The following is a 20,258-nucleotide window of genomic DNA, read 5'->3' as shown; positions in this document are numbered from 1 at the left end:
AGCGCTGGCTCGCCAACGGGAGGTTTCCCTGTAAGCTGAGTGGGAGGCAATCGGGCAGCCTGACAGGCAAGGTGGGTCTCCTGCAAACCACGCACCAAAACCCACAGGGAGCGCCCATACATGGAGGGTCCTGCTCAAGCCCACCACCCTGTGATGGGCCTCAGCTGCCTGGAAAGAACCAGTTAGCGGCTAACTCTCGGAGCTCTTGCTGTGGCCTTCTGTTTGGGGCAAACGCCGCTGCTAGGAAGGGGCATGAGGTACCAACTCTCAGCCCTTCTGCCAATTCACCAGTCTGGATCCATCTTGACTCTCCTCCTCTTCTCGAGTTCTTGCTGTCCTATCAGCCAATCACAGCTGACCATGGAAGCAGGTGCCACGATCCTCTCGTATTCAAAGTGCTTTGGGATGCGGTCTCCTCCGTTCCGGCTTACTCTTGGGTGCGATCCATTCCACTCCCCAAATCTCATTTCCGTTCTTACTCGTAACCTTCAGTCCCAGCTGCCTTCTCTTGCCTTCATGCTATTATTCTTTTCTGCTGTTTCCCAAAAACTCCTCTGTGGGTGACCAATGGGTTTTCATTTGGGGTGGAGGGGAGGGAAACGTTGAACGCTGACCTCCCTCTTGAAGGAAAAGTGCCACGTTCCTGTCTTCATACCCCAACATTTGGAGTTGTGAAACTCAAATTGAACAAATAGTAACTAGATCAAAAGTGTTCCAGGATACCAGGAGCACTGGAAAGCAGAAGCAGCTAGAAAGCATTTTCTCAGACTTCAGAGCTTTTTAAGAAACTATAACCCACTTCTATGGGAAATGCTCACCGCGAGCCAGATATTTAGTAGGAATAGAATAAGTATTTATGTAATTCAAAGAGCAGCATTAACTACATTGGGGGGAATGGGGTGGGAACTGGGGGAGGACTCAGTGAGCGCTGTGCGCATGTGTGCCTCCGCCATCTTGTACCCCATGAAGATGTATGACTACAGTGCGCCAAGAAAAACGTTTAAAAAATAAACACAGTATAATCTCTGGATCTTTTTTTTTTTTTTTTTTTTGGTGGTATTGGGGTTCCTGGAAGCCCTTCTACCTCCGGGCTACACTCCCAGACCTATTTTTACATTTTTATTTGGAAACAGGGTCTCCTAAGTCAGCGCGCGCGGCTGGCTTTGAACCTGCGCGATCCTCCTGTCTCTGCCTCCCAAGCACGGGGATTACAAGCGTGCGCCACCACGCCCGGCTCTCTGGATTATTTTGTTGAAAGAATCTATGCCTTTTTCAGTTCTCAATGTGATTTACAGTCTAGCTCTGGACCTCTCAAGAATCACAGACAATTTGAAATGGGAGCTTACTACCTTCTCTAGTCAGACCTACTCACACTGTAGAAGAAACTGAGGCCTGATAAGACCAGCTAGCACAAGGCCACTGATGTGCACCAGATGGAGGGACTACAGTTGAGTCCGTACTATTTCTTTATTCTTTTTAGTGTGTGTGTGTGTGTGTGTGTGTGTGTGTGTGTGTGTGTTCGTGTGTGCAGTGTTGGAGATTAAACCCAGAAGCTTTCTACCTCTGAGCGACACCCCCAGCCATACTGTATTTTTTATTTGAAAACAGGGTCTTGCTAAGTTCCTAAGACTGGCTTTGAACCTGTGATCCTCCTGTTTCAGCCTCCCAAGTACTAAGATTATAGGTGTGCGTCACGATGCTTAGCTAAGCCTTTATAATCTCTACACTGATATTCTATCCACACATATGACCCTATCTGACATATTTTCATAAGAGTTTTTATCTTTTATTCACAGCATTTATTTTCTCTGCTTTACTGTCTTTCCTTCCTGCTAAAATGTATGCTCCCTAGGAGCATAAACCTTGTCTATCTCGTTCCTTCTTCTACATTCAATGGCTCCCGTGGTGCCTGACCCATCACTGTTACCCAAAAATGATTTACTAAGGGAATAGATGGATAGACCATGTTGTCTCCTATTCCCATGAACTTACTGATATTAACATCTTAAAATACTATCTTATGGGGGAGAGAAGGTAGAGTATCTATAAACAGCTTGAAATGATGAGTAACATTTTCTGGGCATGACCATTTTGCAAATCTGCAGTTCTCATTAAATTCTTAAAGGGTCCAAGTGATGTGTGCATATACAAACATATCACATTGAATATCACTATGTTGCATAACTATAATGCACCAATAAAATTATATATATATATATTTGTTTTAGTACAGGGGATTGAACCAAGGGATGTTCTCCCTCCAAGCTACATCCCTAGTCCTTTGACTTTTTATTTTGAAACAAGATCTTGCTTAATTGCTGAGGTCGGCCTTGAACCTATGACCCTCTTGTGTCCATCTCCCAAGTACTGGTATCACAGGCATGTGTACCATGTCTGACTAAAATTTTATCTGTCTCTATATATTTCTATAAAGCTCACCGCCTTGGGAACAGGTAGCCACAGTAATGCCCTGCTCCTACATATTTAGGCCCCAGCGGATAATCCCCTTTGCCTTAGTTTCAACTCCACAGCCTTTATCTCTACATCCCCCTGGCACATTTTAGAGGCATGGAATTCCTCAGGTTCAGTGCTAAGGTGAGGCAGGAACCCTGGGCAGGGCTGACTGCAAAGACAGAGACATCATGGTTCTCCTACAAGCAGAGACAGCAAAAGTGTTGGCCAGTGGTCCCTGAGCACAAGCACGTGGTGTGTAGATGGTACCTGTTCAGCTGGAAAGACGTGCTGTTTCATGAAGAGTTTCACCCTGGCAAGAACGTCCTGGCCTTTCCTCGTCTGTACAAACAACTGTCTGGTTTCAGCCTGTGGCAGCGCAGTACTGAAGGTTCTTGACAAAAACAAAACGAAACAACAACAACAATAAAAAACCAAAAAAACAGGTTACAAACATATCCCCCCGTCATATATTTCTGAAGATAATGGACAGTCTGCCCAGCTCCCCCCAAAATATCCTTCAGAAATAAGTTTGCATATCCTGGATTTTTATGTCTTTCATCTTATGAGATATAAATGTAGATTTACTTTATTTTGAACATTAAATGTTAATGATTAGAGCACTATTTGGAAACAGAATAAGCCTGGCATGACCTCAGTCAATGCTAGGTTTGAATCTTTTTTGTTTTTGTTTTTTGTTGTTGTTGTTGTTACAATACTGGGGATGGAACCTAGGGGCATTCTACCTCCAAGTTTTACCCCCACCCATATTCTTTATTCTTTATTTTGAAACAGGGTGTCACTAAGTAACTGAAGTTGACCATGAATCTACAATCCTCCTGTGTCAGCCTCCCAAATACTGGGATTAAAAGCATGCGCCATCATGCCTGGCTAGTTTTGAATCTTTTTGGAAGCCCCCTGTCTTAATCACTGAAGGAGGAAGCAAGGCAACTGAACACAAACCTACTCATCATTCTAAGCGCATGCCTGAGGTACAACAGCAAGATGCTCTAAAGAAGACCCTTGAAGGTCAGGACAAAGCATGCCAGAGCCGGCGGTCAGCAGTGTGAAGGCCACACGCGTCCATCTTTAAGAGGGACTGTGAAAGACAGCTGCTCTACTGCCACTAAACGGGTACTTGTGGCTCAGCACCACGTCCTGGGAGCACCCTCCACTCGCTCAGTAAACAATGGACGTGTGGCCGGCACAGCGTGTGAGGTGCCGCAGAAAGGGTCCCAGTGACGGGCACGTGGGCTTCAAAGACACTTAGGAAACGTAGGGATGAGATTTCATGACGTGTGATTGTGGGAGAAAGGAACTGTTCTGCATGAACAAATCATCTTACAGGATACGTCATTTACAATAGGTATATGTACGTGACTCAATATTAGCAGGAAGCATTTGAGACTTTTACCTATATCATAAATATCATAAAAGATGGCACATTGAATGTATAATGAGCACATTATACGTTCACTTTTACTCATAAATATGGAAATTATGTTTTAAGTCAACTTATTTTTAAGAATATATGAGATGTGCCAAAACTACCCTGATTGGCATCCCGGCACAGTCAAAAATACAATTCCCATCCTCTTAAAGTCTATGTCTATAGCTTTCACATCCCTGATTACTTGTTAATTGAATGTCCTATGGCCTCTTTCCTGTGAACTTACTGAAACACACCTACTAAAGGCTGTAATTTGAGTTACCCAAGGAGTCTGTTTTCCTTACCTTTTGGAGAGTTGTAATCCAGTTTCTGCCAGAGGCTGCACAATACTGGCAAACAGAAAGCTATCATCGGATGAGTTATTTCCCAAAAGGTATCTACTGTAGACTCCCTGTAAGCGAACCAACAAAGGGCTATGAAAACTCACTGCAAACCATCCTCGGCTCTCCAATCAGTTCCTCGGTTATGTGGGCAACGAAACTGTAGAATATGAGTCTGTAAATTAGACTACCAATACTCTCACTTGACATGAGGGGCCACTAGACCTCCCTGAGGCAAAGAGTCATACTGATCTAGAGTTAGGACACCCTCATCCTGGCAGAACTGAAAATGATAATTAAACCAAACTTGGAAACGATGTCAGCATTTACCAAAGACACTGGGCCCACAACTTACATCATCTCTGGGGTCAAGGCCTTTCCTTCATAGTGGGGACGAACTGAAAAAGGGGATAAAAAACTCTCAACCTAGAGAATTCAATGAGATGGCCTTTAATACTTAATCTTGGTTTTTGGACTCTTAATTTAGGTAAAGCCAGTTCCGCTGAACTTTGTTAGTTGAATGTTAATCAGTTTTTTTAAGTTAATTCTTCATTTCCGTTCTGCCAACCTAATAAACACTCCACTCCCCCACAAACACAAATGGCTAAGTTTAATTGCTTAGTTTTCTTCATGCAATTCTTTCTGCAATAAAACTCTAAAATGAGTTTTGTAATTTCCCAGTTTCATTGGAATGGGATTTTCATGATCATCTCTACGGCTATGACTAGTTTATGAGGCACATCTTAATTCCGATCATGCTCCATGTCAGACGCTGACTTGGAATGAGTTCTTCGTATATTCTAGTTATTAGTCCATCAGAGGAGCAGCCAGCAAAGCCTTCTCCCATTCTATGGGCATTTATTCAAGTTCATGCTTCCTCTGCAGCATAGAAGCCTTTTAATTTGATGCCATCCCATTTATTGATTCTCATCTTTATTTCCTGGGCTTTGGCGGTCTTCTTGAGGAAGTCTCTGACAGTGCCTGTATGTTGGCAAGTTGGTCCCACCCCGTCTTATAGTAATTTAAAAGTCTCTGGTCTAATTTCCAGGTCTTTGACTCATCTTGAGTTGATACCTGTGCAGGCTGAGAGAGCGGGGTCAAATTCCATTGTTCTACGAATGGATGACCAGTTTCTCCAGCACCATTTGTTGAAAAGATTGTCTTTTCAGTGTCTGTTTTTGGTACCTTTGTCAAAAATCGATGGTCTCTTAAGTGTAATCATTTGTTTCTGTGGCATGCAGTTTTTATTATTCTAGCTGTATAGTATAATTTGAAATCAGGTATTGTCGTGCCTCTAGCATGGTTTTTTTTCATTTCCTATTCGTTTTTGTTTCTAAAATCTTTTATTAATTGTTCTTTCTCTAAGTCTTAGTCTTTTTTTGAAGATTTAAAGAAGTTTATTAGAAAGATAGAAATACAGAGTATCGGTACAGCTCCATACCAGACTGGCATGGAGGGGTGACTCGAATGAGGACACCCTAAGTCTTAGTCTTGATGAAGCATCCCAATGTCGTAAACCCCTTAAGATTCAAAGCAACTGGACATGGGATCGGTATAAATGAGGCGTTTGTTTAGATTAAAATATAAGTGGATAAAAACAAATTGAGGGTCAATTTCCTTTAAAAATATATCACGTAAATATGACTGTTAGAAAACACAAAATTTTACTCATCATTGGCTCAAAAACAAGATAGCAAGACGCCATAGAGGGCCCCGGGGGGAAGGAGGATGCTCAGCAGGTCCCGGCTCCCCGGGACCCCCTCCTCAGCCCTGCTTACAAAGCGACGGTCAGTCTGCAGCAGAGATGGAAGACTTGGCCTGGCTTCACCTGGACAGTCAGGAAATGGCCGGTTCTCGCCGGCTTCGCTCTGCCCTGTCAGGAAATGCCCTCCTCTCTCTCACCCTCCCTCTCATGAGTGTATTATATAAAAAAGTGGTGCCTCTGCTTCATACATTTCTCTCTCTCTAAAGTCCTATCCCATAAATTAATTCTTTCTTTCTTTCTTTCTTCCTTTCTTGATACTGTGGATAGAACCCAGAGGCATTCTATCTCTGAGCGACACTCTCAGCCCTATTTTTTATTCTTCATTTTGAAGCAGGGTCTCACTGAGCTGCGGAGGGCCTCACTAAGTAGCTGAGGCTGTCCATGAACCGCGATCCTCCTGTCTCAGCCTCCCGAATGCTGGGATCACAAGCGTGTTCACCAGGCCTTGCTGATTTTCTATTTATATTCTACCATATCTCATACTTGTCATTATGAAAACTAAAATGGTCTAAGGACAAAAATATAAGGTCCCGGGGACAGGAAATGCTGTTAGCAGGGCATTAGAGACCCACAGTGAGACACGTGTTTGAAACGGTGCGTTACCTGTGCTATTCCAGCCAGTTTAAAATACGAAAGGGCTAAAAAGAAATTCCAGTTAGGAAGAGCAGGACTAATTCCCCTGCGGCGGCAGTATATTGAAATCAGTTCTTCCATGGACGGTATTCCTGTAAAAATAACACATATTATAAACTGGAATTAAAAATATAATGGGTAGCTAGTTGAAAATGTTATCATGTGGGATATATACATAAAAGAGAATGTAACCGTTAGCTGGGTGTAGTGGCGCATGCCTGTGATTCCAGCACTTGGGAGGCTGACAGAGGAGGGTGGAGGCTTGAGGCCAGCCTCAGCAACAGAGGGAGACGCTTCGCAACTTAGTGAGACCCTGTTTCAAAAATGAAAAAAAGGGCTAGTGGTATAGCTCAGAAGTAGAATGCCCCTAGATTCAATCCTTGATACCCCCCAAAAAGGAAAAAATATATATGTATACATATGGATTTTAATCCACACAACAAAAATGTTGCAATCCCCAAAGAACATTATATATACGGGATTATATGTTGTCATAAATAAGTAAAAGTGGAATGGGAAGTTCATAAAAATTAATAAATTAAACAAATGAGAAGCATTTTAAAACAAAAAGCCAACTAAAACTGCGCGATAATTATATTTAGTCACGATGGTACTACAGATCAATTTTATGTTGACAGCAATTTAGACAACACCGTGCTCATGCACCTGCGCCCTCTTGAATATGAGAAGTCCGGCTCATCGCTGGGACTCTCCTTGGCCAAAAGTAGAACAGGGAGAGGTAAGCTAAGTCCGACAAGGGGTGGCCAGTGGTCGAGAGCTCCCAGTCCAGTACTGCGATGACTCGAGACTGCAAGACAAAAGGAGAGGGGTCTCAGCACATTAAAATCCAAAAGAATCACATGAGGAAACAGATAAAATACACTTAAAGTCATGCTTTCCATCAAAAGTCAGTATGAGAGCCGGGCGCGGTGGGCACGCTTGTAAGCCCAGCATTCGGGAGGCTGAGACAGGAGGATCATGGTTTGCAGACAGCCTCAGCTACTTAGTAAGGCCCTCTGCAACTCAGTGAGACCCTGTTTCAAAATTAAGAATAAAAATAGGGCTGGGGGTGTAGCTCAGAGGTAGAATGCCCCTGGGTTCCATCCCAGTACCACACACACACACACACACACAAAACCCAGTGTCTTCACTAGGTTGCTGAGGGCCTTGCTAAGTTACTGAGGCTGGTCTTGAACCCTTGATCTTCCTGTCTCAGCCTCCCAAATACTGGAATTGCAAGTGTGTGCCACCACACCCTGCCTGTCATCTTTAATATACTTGAGCATTTGTTAATGAATACGGCTGAAATATCTTTAAATTTATCTGTTTTTGTAAATCAAATATATATTTTTTCAGGTTGAAATGACAGTACACAAAGTTGATAGCAGAATCCAAAAACTTAAACACGTACCACTAAATACTCATTGGAATGCACCACTAACTACTTGCTGGAACGCACGCACTCTTAATATTGGACAGATGGTTAACTGGAAATAACAGCATTATATGAGTAATACGCTTTTGTTTTGTCATGCCCTGTACTTGTTTGTCTTCTAGCATTGTTTCTGTTTTGTTTGTTAATTGCTGTTTGTCTGTCTGTCTGTCTGTCTGTCTCTCTCTCTCTCTCTCTTGCGGTACCCAGCCAGGGGCATTCTACCTCTGAGCTATATCCCCAGCCCTATTTTTTATTCTTTATTTTGAATCAGGGTCTCACTGAGTTGCAAAAGGCCTAAGTAACTGAGACTGGCCACGAACCATGATCCTCCTGTCTCAGCCTCTCTCAAATGCTGGGATTAGAAGCATGTGCCACCACACCCAGCTCTTGTTGTGTCTTCTGAATATAAAAACAAGCCATTTGTTTGTTTGTTCATTCATCTTTTGTTTATTTATTTTTGTGGTACTAGGGATGGAACACAGGGGCAGTCTACCTCTGAGCCCTACTGTATATTTTTTTATTTTGAAATAGGTTCTCACTAAGTTGCGAGAGCCTCACTAAGCAGCTGAGGCTGGCCTTGAACCTGGGATCCTCCGTCTCAGCCTCACAAGTGCTGGGATCACAGGTGGCCCATCACTTCCTGCTGATGCAGTGCGGCTTTGCATGACAACAATGCAGCTGATATCGTTATCCTCTCCCTGTTCTCTTCCTGGAGGAAGGAGTGTGAAACTCAGAAGCGCAGCACGTGAGTTTAGAGTCGCTCTCATCACTGTGAGAAAATCAAGGGACCCAGCAAATCTTCTCTAAACAACGTATGGGACTGTAAAGCTCGATTCTTTTGTTGTAGTCTTTAGAAAGAGCGCGCTGTGAGCTGGGTGTGGTGGCGCACACCTGTAATCCTAGGGCGTGGGAGGCTGGGGCAGGAGAATTGCAGCTCTGAGTTCAGGCTCAGCAACTTAGCAAGACCCTGTTTCAAAATAAAATATGGGGCTGTGGGTGTAGCTCAGAGGTAGAATAACCTGGGGTTCAACCAAAAAATAGAAAGGAAGGAAGGAAGGAAGGAAGGAAGGAAAGAAGGAAGGAAAGAAGGAAGGAAGGAAGGAAGGAAGGAAGGAAGGAAGGAAGGAGAGAGAAAAGAAAGATAACACTGTGTTTCTACACACAGCAGGTCCACTTTGATCTCAAGCAATTCTTTTGAAACCTCAAAAGAGGCTTCTGGAATCTGTCTTCCCTGAGCGTAGAATAAACAAATTAAAAATTCCTCGTGAAGCAGGACACATGAACTCAAAGAAATGTAAATAAACCAGAAAGAGCAAGAGCATGGTCAAGCTACGTGTTCTAAGTAGTAGACAAAAGCCTTCTTTGAAAGCAATGACATACACAGAAGGGTTCTGAATCTTTTTCTGGTAGTAAATCAGACATCATTAAAGATAAGAACAGCTTTAAAGGTACGTATCCAGCTCTGCTGGACTGTTTTTTTTAAAGACGGCCCTGTGTTGTAGGGATGCGTGGAAGGGCCAGGCTCTTTCAGTGTCCTGGGGACATCTGCTTAGCACCTGTGCCTCAGAGGCGACCTACCCCAGGTATTACAAACATGCTCACGGTACCTCCGTAGGGTGGAACACTAAGTTATCTAGTTTGAAATCTCCGTGGATCAACTTCTCCTCGTTGTCATTCTCCGGCAGGTTTCTCATCAGCCATTCAGACAGCTGTGCCATGGCGGGAATGGCCTGGTGCGCGGCAGCTCGGTACTGCTTTGTCCACGTCATTACCTGAGGGAAAAACAAGGACGACGGCACTGACAGCCGAATGCAAGGGCCGGCAGCTCTACAAGTAAGTCAGACTCACTTATGTGGCATGTCGCTTTACTCCTGAATGTTCAAGACAAATAGCTCGTAAGTGGAACTCGTTTCAGGCTAAGACACGCATATCAGCCAGGAACCTTAAACATTTCAGCCTCTCTTTCATCTCGTTCCATTTTACTTGAGTAGCTTCTTGCCAAAAAACAAAACAAACAAGCAAACAAAACCACTGGCCTCGGCATCAAGAGGTGTGACACAGGCTTTATTCAGGAACAACTTTGTGGAAGGAAAAAGAAAGAATGTGTGCAAACACACACACATGCAAATAAATAGGCGGAGGCCATATCCAACTTTGTGGAAGGAAAAACAAAGAACGTGTGCAAACACACACACATGCAAATAAATAGGCGGAGGCCATTTCTGGGAGTGAATGCAAGGAAGAGGCAACTCGCAAAAGGGAAATATGGAGGCTAAAAGAAGAAGGGAGATTTTTATTTTTAATTTGAATAAGCTTTCCTATACCCCCAGAGTCTCCTAAATTAGATTACAGGGTAAGTTGTGCAATTCTATTGTTCTCAGATAAAAGCAAACAAGCCAGACATGGTGGTGCATGCCCGTAATCCCCGTACTTGGAGGGCTGAGTCAAGCGGATCTCAAGTTTAAGGACAGCCTCAGCAACTTAGCAAGACCCTGCCCATCAACAGATGCATGGATTACAAAACTGTGGGATAGGTACACAATGGAACTTTACTCAGCCATAAAAAAAAAAAAAAACCACAACTGCAGCATTTTCAGGGAAATGGATGGAACTGGAGGACGTTATGCTAAGCGAGATTAGTCAGTCACAAAAAATAAGAAATTGGATGCTTTCCCTAATATGAGAAAGCTAAGCAGAAATGTGTCATAGGAGGAACTCTAGATGAAAAAGGAAATCCTATAGACGAGCAAATAAGGCAACCTAAAGGAGGGGATGGGAGGGGGAGGAAGGAGACTCTCTAAAGCACACGATGTACTTACCCATTTCATAGTCAACCACTAAGCCAAGCATGGGAGGGAGGGATGGGAAAGGGGTGGGGTGGGGATGGGGTAGGGGCTAACTGGGTGATGTGTGCATGTATTTCTACACGAGATTTTACCCGTTATGATGTATGAATATAATACACCAATAAAAAAATTGAAAAAAACAAAATAAGCCTGAAAGAAAGGCAAATAAATCCGCTTATTCTCAGAGTCCTCCAGTAAGCAGAGCCATATTATACATCTGCTTCCCTTTCTCTCCATTTCCCAATGTGCTGCCGCCGCTCAACTTGGTGCCACAGAGTGAAGACCGTCATCTTTAGAGTCCTCCTGACTGACGTGTAAAAGATGTCTGAGTATTTATTTGTGCATTGCCTGGTCAGCTTCCTCATCTGCGAAACGGAAGTAATGATACAGGTGTCATAACGGGTGTCTCGGGGTTGTTGCAAAGACGAAGAGAGAGAAGGTCCACAGAGCACCTCACCCGGCTGGTCTTGCTTGGACTGAAATGCCCACCTTCTTTCTCTTCTCTATCACCTACATTTTACCTCCCCTTAAATACTCCTCGCAAGACACAGCTTCCCCAGGACGTGTCCCTCCTAGGTGAGGGCGCCCAATCTCCCCGTGCTGGGTAGTCCAGCTCTTGTGACAAGCACCAAATGATTTACTACTAGACTACAGCATCTTCTACACCATTTCAAGTTTCCTGTTCATATTATATGATTCATGTACAGTTCTCTCAAAAATGACGAGCTGGGTGCAGCAGCATACCTCCGTGATCCTGTACTTGGGAGGTTTATGCAGGCAGTTTGCGGATTCAAAGCCAGCCTCAGCAACTTAGACCCTCAGCAACTTGGTGAGAAATTAAAAAAATAAAATAGGACTGGGGGGTGTAACTTGGAGGTAGAATGCCCCTTGGTTCAATCCCTAGTACCACCAAAAATAAAAAAAAATTACTATAAGTCTCTAGGGGAAGAATCTATTTCTATTTTTGTAATATTTTACAAAGTACCCAGTAAATATTAAACACATAGAAAAGCTTAGTGAATGTTTGCTGGCACAATTTAGAAAGGGAAACTGGGAGCCAGGACGCTGGCAGGTTCTAATCCCAGCTGCTCAGGAAGCTGAAGCAGGAAGAACACACCCTGGACAGCTTAGGGGGCCCTGCCTCAAGGTTAAAACGTATGAAAGGAGGCGGGAGATGCAGTTCAGTGGTAGAGTGCTTGCCTAGCATGCATGAGGTCCTGGGTTCACTCTCTACTACCAGAACAGGGGGAAAAGACAAAAAGAAAACTGGGGGGGGGGCAGAAATAATTAACTGGAGAGTGTGAAACAGAAGCGTTTGCAAAAGCAAACCAGAGCTAAAGTTGTGGTATTATTGTTTTACTGGTGCACTGTAACTAGACGTCTTGATGAGTTCACGTACATGCGCACAGCACTCAAGCGGGCCTCCTCCAGTTCCCTCCCTCTTTCTCTCCCTCCCCACCTTCCCGTGCTCAGCACAGGGACTGGCACTGATAGGTTTGTGTATGTACATCACGTCCACTGAAGTGTTTCCCTCTTCAGGTGTCCTCCCCTTCCCAGCCCGTCCCGTCAGGGAGGTTCCTTCCTTCACTCCACTAAGGTTTATCTTCCTTTGTCTGGAGTCCCTCCTGTGTCCCAAACACATAAACCAATGGAGGAGAATAGAAGACTTAGAAACAAACCCATGCGTTTACAGCCAATTGGTTTTTGACAAAAGAGGCCAAAAATATACACTGAAACAAAAAGATAGCCTCTTCAACAAATGGTGTTGGCAAAAGTGGTCATCCATTTGTAGAAAATGAAAATACACCCCACGTTCTCACCCCGAATAAAAGTTAGTTCAAGATATATCAAAGGCTGGAAATTAGACCCGAGACCTTGCAGTTACTGGAGAGGGCACAGGACCAACACTCCAGTATATAGGAATGGATAAAAACTCCCTCAACGAGACCCTAAAGGCACAAGAAATTAAAATGAGGATTAATATGTAAGACTGAATTAAACTGAAGAGCTTCTGTGCAGCAAAGAAAACTATCAAGAACCACAAGAGAGAGTCGGCCGAATGGGAGATCTCTGCCAACCACTCTTCTGATAGAGGACTAGTATCTATACTATATAGAGGACTCAAGAAACACATGGCCAAAAACCAGATAACCCAATCAAAAAACTGGCAAGTGAACTAAATAGACACTTCACAAAAGAAAAATTCAAATGACCAACAAATGTGTGAAAAAATGTTCAACGTCATTAGCAATCAGAGAGATGCAAATCAAAACTACCCTGAGATTTCACCTAACTCCAATGAGAATGGCACTCATTAAACTCACAAACAACAACAGATGCTGGTGAGAATGTGGAGAAGTAGGAAGGCTGACACACTGCTGGGAGGATTGCAAAGTAGTGGAGCCACTTTGGAAAACAGTGTGGAGGATCCTCGGGAGAATCGGAATAAACCTACCCTATTACTCATTAAGACCACTTCTAGGTGTCCACCCGAAAGAATTTAAACCAGGCCACTATATCTATGTTTATAGCTGCACAATTCATAATTGCCAAGCTATGGAACCAGCTGAGGTGAGATGTCCATCAACAGATGAATGGGTTATATTAGTATGGGATACACACACAATAAAGAATACAATTATGTCACTTGCAGGGAAATGGACATAACTAGAAAATATCATATTTTTTAGGTTAAAAATAAATCAGTCTGAAGGATGATGTTAAATAGCAAATTTCCAGAAAACATACACTTATTAATAAATAGATGTTTATTTTTAACTAATAGTGTGCAATATATTATTCTCAAGAACGTTAGAAAAGTCGTTTCTTATACAGATGCATTACCTGTCTTTTGCAGTACCCTGCACCTGTACCATAGCCTTCCAGCTGCAATGACCGTATATTCACGGAATGTAACTGAGCCAGTGTTTCTACCATGGCCACATAGATGGCTGACCGCTCAGCGGGGCTGAGTCCAGGGAGTGTGAAGTCTCGGAAGATCCGGCCCTGTAGGAGTGATCAGAACAGGTACCCACGTTACACTGGCAGCCAAGACCACTACTTTGTAGGACATGTTACAAAAACATTCATTTTCATATACGAATACACATGGTTAATATGTGAATATATACGTCAAAGAGAAAATGCAGGAAATACCAAGTTGAACTAAAAGACCAAAGCTACTCTTGACTTAAATTTTACAAAAACCAAATTAAAAAACAATTTGGATTTATCGTTGGTAATAGTTTGATCTTTCCACGTGGTGTTAGTTACATCCCAAACTTCTGGACAATTTGCCATGAGAGATAGCTCTTTAATGACACCTAGAGGAAAACGGAAGAAAAAGTCCATCCGCCCTAATTGTTGACTGTTCTTAACCCATTCCAGCCATCCTGTGTATGCTTCAGTTAAAACAAAACTTTAACCCTGCAAAGCAGACCATTTAACTAAAATGTTGAATAAGCTATATCACAGGTGAGTAGAACAATCATTAACTCCAAAATTAAAATCAGAGCAAGAACAAGATGGCCTTACCCGCACGTGCTCCATCACGTAGAACTCCGTGCCAATGACGGAGGCGTCGCTGCAGTACAGCAAAGGCTCGGGGACGGGGAACCCAATGGAGAACAAGGCCTTCTGAACCTTGAATTCCCTATCAATCTAAACAGGATGATGGATTATTAAAAATAAAAAACAGTTTTATTTGTGTGGTGGGGGCACTAGGGGTCAAACCCAGGGACATTCTATCTCCGAGCTACACCCCAGCCCTATTTTGTTTTTATTTGGAAACAGGGTCCTTCTAGGTTGCTGAGAATCTGACTACTTGCTGAGGCTGTCCCTGAACCTGCAATCCTCCTGTCTCAGCCTCCCAAGTATAGCGATTACAGGTGTGCGTCACCACACCTGGCTTCGAAACAGAAATTTAATAACTACTTATGAGTCAACCCTTAAGGCTTGAAATCAATTTTAAAGCAAGGTCAACAAATAATGCAGAGGATAATAGTAATAATTTCCCTGACAGTGGTCTTCAAGTAATCAATGCTGAACTGAGCCAGCTCTAAGATATGATGACGTAACTGGGACGCAAGGATGGACACTTCAGCAGGCCCCAAGCCTGGCTCTGGGGAGGTGGAGGCTGCGCCCTGGACACACGGTTTCTCAGTTTCATCACAGAGCGTCCTCTGCCCTGGGAGTGCCCTGTCATGGCCTGCTCTCATTCTTCCTATCTCGGGGCGCGCGGGGGGTGGAGGTAAGTGTCCCTCTGATATATTCTATGGCTCACTAGTGCTCTTTACAGGGCACTGGGGAGGCGGGTGGTGGGGGAGGGGAGAGAAGCACCCACCCTTTCTGGGAAAAGGAAGGCAGTGCTTCATGGCAGGAGTACAGGATCCTTCCTACCAGGGCTGCTGTGAGCTGGAGATAACCACTGAGAACTAGAAGGCACCTGGTGCTAAAGCAGGAGCCCTTATAGGAAGAAAACAGGCCCTGGATGCAGCCTACTACAAAGAACCCAGGGCATGGCTCACAGCAGGGCTGTGAGGAGACCAAATAAAGATAACTCATTCACATGCAAAGTCACCTTGCTCCAGTCTGGAGCAGGGAAGTCACTAAACCAAGTCTATGAGGGGGTGGCCCTCTGCACTAATGACTATAGAAAGAGATGTTTATCACCACCTACTGCAGGAAATCACTGGAGCTGCGAGGGGGGGAAATGAAAGGGCCCGGGAGGCGTGGAGGGGATGGCAGGGTAGGAGCATTGCTTCTCTCAGTGCAGGTTTGGGAAAATCCAGGTGTTAAAACAAATATCCCAGGTACGTGGCACTGTGCGTGGGTGGAAAGCAGCACGTCATGTCCTCATGCGGTCAGGCAGAATGCTATGGACAAGAGAACCAAGCTGGGTGGTGCACGCCTGCGACCCCAGTACTTGGAGACTGAGACAGGAGGATCGCAGGTTCAAGGGCAACCTCAGCAACTTGGCGAGACTCTCGGTAACCTCGTGAAACCCTGATTCAAAATGAAAAACTCAAATAGGGCTAGGGGTGTAGGTTGGATGTCGGATGCCCCGGATTCGGTCCCCAGCTGCCCTAAAAAAAAAGAAGAGCCAAATAAGCGATTTATTGGGGTGTGAGTCTTTGGGCTTAAGTGGAGACAGCCACTCCCTGTGAAATTTAATAAATTTACTCCAATTTTTTGTTTTAAATCTTTAAGCATCCAAGAAACTTCTTGTTTCTGCAAATATGATGGACCAAGAGAGTCAAATCTGCATCCTCCCATTGCGGTGACATCAAGCCCACCCACAGTGGTCCTTCTGCGGTGAGCCAGCTACGGACGCACCTCCCACACGTGACCGATGACTACACTGGCACCCTAGGGATGCACAGTGCTTCTGATACTCTCCAGTAGATTGAGTTCTGTCTGGTCTTGTCTCAGCCTTACAATAGGGGGATTACAGATGTGTACCATGGCACTCGCCTTAGAGTGAAATTTTAGTTAGAAACAAAACATGTTTCCTATTATTTGGTATCCATTAAGATGATTTTAAGGTGGAGCGGGACCCAGGGGGAGACACCAAGTGCGGTGTGCACGCACGTGGTGATCGCTCTCAGCCCCGTTGTGATGTATGATCACAGTGCACCAATGAACTGCACCATGATTGAGACTATGGCGCACCAATAAAGTATTTAAAAGTACATTAAGTAAATAAAGTGCATTACTCAATGGCTAAAACTATTTAAATTGTTTTGTGTGTCTAAGAGGCATGTTCTGGCCATCAAGGAATCTATCATACAACGTACACGCCATACCTTATGTGCTTTGGGAAGAAGTGAGCCCGGTGGCTTTTTCCTGAGCACGTATGCTTGACAGCCCTTCTGGAGATAGAAGGTCGGGTTGGACTGTCCTGACCTGGATAAAAACAAAGAATAGGTCAATTATAAGGATGTTTTCTCCCTTCCCCAAATCCTACTGAAATATCGGAAGAAACAAACAATGAAAATCAATCCATCTCGATGTTGTAAAGCTGCAGGCTGGGCTAGTACGCACAGCACAAGTTTCTGGGTCATATTAGAGTAGGGCTTCGGGGCACAGCAGAGGAGAAGCCGCTTTCAGCTCATGGCAGCCAGTGAGCAGAGAGAGAGGAAGAGGAGCCTCCAGGGACAGAGGAAGTCCCCGAGGCCACGCCCCCAGCGACCCGCCCCTCTAGCTTGGCTGCAGCATCACCTAATGAGACTTAGGGAATGTTCCAAATTCAAATCATAACGACCAGGCACCTTACATACAACAAAACCTTATTTCTTGTGGTTCTGGAGCCTGGGAAGTCCACCATTAAGGGCCAGCAGCCTCGGTGTCTAGGGAAGCCCTGCTCTTCTCTACACGGCCCTTCTCACTGGCTCCACCTATGGTAGAAGGTCAAAAGGTCCTGCTGGCCCTTCCATGTTTTTTACACTACCCTCCCTAGGGCCTTGGCCTCCTGACCTAATTGTCACCCAAAGGCCCCAGTGAGCCCTGGTCAAAGGGCAAGTGCACCCCGAGGCTTATCCCAAAGTCAGGAAACAGAAGCCCCCAGGGCCCTGGGCCTGTTCACTGCCAGGATGGCGCCTCCTTGTGCGCCCCACCTCTGCTCTCTTCACAGTGAAGCGGCTCATCCTCCCATCACAAAGCAGAGCTGTTGATACGGGACGGACATCTACATGAAACACCAGCACTTGGCTTCAGGCTGATGATTGGCCCATGCCTTCCCCAGAAGGTAACCCTCCCCAGAGAAGAAAGCACTGCCTCTGGAGTGTGCAAACAGCCAAGAGCATTCCTGAGCTCCAGCACTCCACCACCATCCTTCCCCCGGTACCCCGGAGCCAGCCTGACACTCAGCACTGGGCCTCACGTCTATCTGAGCAACACATCCCCGATATCCTGAGCACTAAGCACTGAGGCAAGGACTGCCCCCAGCAGGGTCAGCCCTACCTGGGGTCCGCCCCTCTTTATAGAGGGGACTCACTGAAGACAAGATTTCTCTCACTTCTGAAGGGAAGGAAGACATCTGTTCCCATTGTGCTGCTCCAGGGCACTGAGGATGCTCAAGTGCTCATCACCCAGAGCCTCAGATAGCTCCTGATGTGGCAGACAAAGATGTTCGCTTCCTTTTGGGGATGAAGGCTCAGCTCTCTGCTCTGAACCTCCCTTCTGTCACACTGATTTTTACTCAAGCCTTCTTACTTCTCCCAGAGTTCCCCATTCCCTTGTTAGGAAGATATTTTCTAGCTCTACTGGGTATAACTCTTCATGTAGCACCAAGACAACCTCCCCACTTCTGAGGTGCATTAATAGTGAGTAAGGACAACAAGCGAGGAAAATATATCTGAGGACGTTTTATCTCAAATAGACCCTCAAGCCTGGGATACTAAAACTCCAGTAAAGATACGTAATGCTCTGCTTGTATCCTTCTGGTACTAAAACCAAATGGAATATATCAATTAGCTCAAGATTTATGAGTAGTTAATGAAGCTGTAATCCTGCTACATCCTAAAGCTCCTAGTCCATATTTTATTTTGACTCAAACAGCAAGTGAGTCTTCAGGGTTCACTGTCCTTCATCCTAAAGATGTTTTCTTTGCATCTCAGTACTTCCTGATTCATAGTATTGTTTGCTTTAGAGGGGACTGATGCTGATACCATGGAAACTTCCCAAGATACTTGGACAGCACTTCCTCAGGAGACAGCACCTGGCTTTTCAGAAATGCTTTAGCAAAGGAATTTACTACATTGTAAGGAGGTTGCGCATCTTCAAGTCTTTTGACCATTTTTTCTGTGCCGCTTTATAGCTCTTTATATTTTAGATTGTAATCTTTTATCCATAATACACATGGAAAATTATTTCTTTCTCCTCCTTCTCCTCCTCTTCCTCCTTCTCTTTCTCCCCCTTCTTCCTCTCAGTCTCTCCCCACACAACACACACACTGAGGCTTGAACCTTGAGGGATTCTACCTCTGATCTACACATCTAGCAGTCCCTTTGAAACATGGTCTCTCTAAATTACGGTACACTGGTCTCAAGCCTGTGGTTCTTCTGTCTCAGCCTCCCAAGTACTAAGATTGCAGGTGTGCACCACCATGCCTGGCTTGTTTTGTCTGGGATTACAAGCATGTGCCACCATACCCGGCTTCTCACACTGATTTTCAATGCCAGCACTGTCATGTATCAATCTTCTATAAATATATGGTTTTTTAATATTATTTCACTGTGCTAATACTATGCCAGTTTATTCAAATTTCTCTCTTTGTTGTTTCTGCTAACATTAACCCTCTGCTCTTGCACATAAAATTTAGGAGCAACTTTTTCAAATTACAGAACACAGTTAGGATCTTGGTTGCCACTGCCGAATCTATAGATCAGATGGAAAAATACAGTATCGACTTTAACTACTCGTGTATATGGCATCACTCATGTTTAAAATCCTTTTAAAAGTCTTTGTCAACTTTCTCTTCAAAAGCCTTCTTGCACGATTTCTACTGGATTGGTATTAAAGTTATATATTCTCAGTACTGGGGATTGAATCCAATAGGTTATCACGGGGTTACATCTCCAGCCCTATTTTTATTTTAATTTGCTGTAGTACTGGGGATTGAGTCCGGGGGCATTCTACCTTCAAGGTATACCCTGAGCCCTTTTTATTTTTTGTTCTGAAACAGGGTCTCCTGAGGTTGCTGAGATTATTGCTACTTGGTGAGGCTGCCTTTGAGCCTGCGATTCTTCTGTATGTATATATGTATGTATGTGTGTATGTATGTGTATATATATATATATGTATAGTTGTATAGTTATTTTACTTATTTTATTTTTTGGTGGTGCTGGGGATGGAACCCTTCTACCTCCAGGCTACACTCCCAGACCTATTTTATATTTTTATCTGGAAACAGGGTCTCTTAAGCCAGAGAGGCTGTCTTCAAACCTGATCCTCCTGTCTCCGCCTCCCATGCGGGGATTACAAGCATGCGCCACCACGCCCAGCAAAAATGTTTTTTTTTTTTAAAGAAATACTTCGGGACTTTTGAGACTTCCTTTGGGGAAGCTTTTTCGTGTATCTTGGAAATGATGTGTTTTAGAGGGGAGCCGTAGTCTCATGTGTATATATTAAATCAAGCTTACATAACATTTCTGAAAATAATTTGTATCCAAATTTCACTTACCGAGCATGATTATAGTTTAACACTCAACTTGATTCAAAATTAAGTGTCTCTTGGTAACTCTCCAGGACCTTAGATGATTAATACTATCCCTTTTGGCCGAAGCAGAACTCGATGTTGAAAGGACAATTGCTTCAAGTTACACAGCAATTGAAATTTGAACTTTGATCTGCTTCAGGT

General features: G+C 44.2%; 1 protein-coding gene across 1 annotated transcript in view; it reads right to left on the bottom strand.

Moving 5' to 3' along the window:
• The window catches only part of ACAD11 (acyl-CoA dehydrogenase family member 11), a gene marked incomplete at both ends in the record, with an annotated part of 65,745 nt that overhangs the window by 44,093 nt on the left and 1,394 nt on the right, over positions 1–20,258 (bottom strand). The window contains 8 exons of the mRNA XM_080695555.1: positions 2,722–2,845; positions 4,186–4,292; positions 6,590–6,711; positions 7,286–7,427; positions 9,662–9,826; positions 13,745–13,906; positions 14,435–14,560; positions 16,705–16,804. Coding sequence (XP_080551681.1) covers positions 2,722–2,845; positions 4,186–4,292; positions 6,590–6,711; positions 7,286–7,427; positions 9,662–9,826; positions 13,745–13,906; positions 14,435–14,560; positions 16,705–16,804 — 1,048 coding nt within the window. The remainder of the gene's footprint in view (positions 1–2,721; positions 2,846–4,185; positions 4,293–6,589; positions 6,712–7,285; positions 7,428–9,661; positions 9,827–13,744; positions 13,907–14,434; positions 14,561–16,704; positions 16,805–20,258) is intronic.

This window comes from Muscardinus avellanarius, assembly GCF_963383645.1.
Source record: "Muscardinus avellanarius genome assembly, chromosome: 5".
Lineage (NCBI taxonomy): Eukaryota > Metazoa > Chordata > Mammalia > Rodentia > Gliridae > Muscardinus > Muscardinus avellanarius.
The sequence above is the reverse complement of the archived record's forward strand: the minus strand, read 5'-3'. Positions and strand labels throughout refer to the sequence as shown.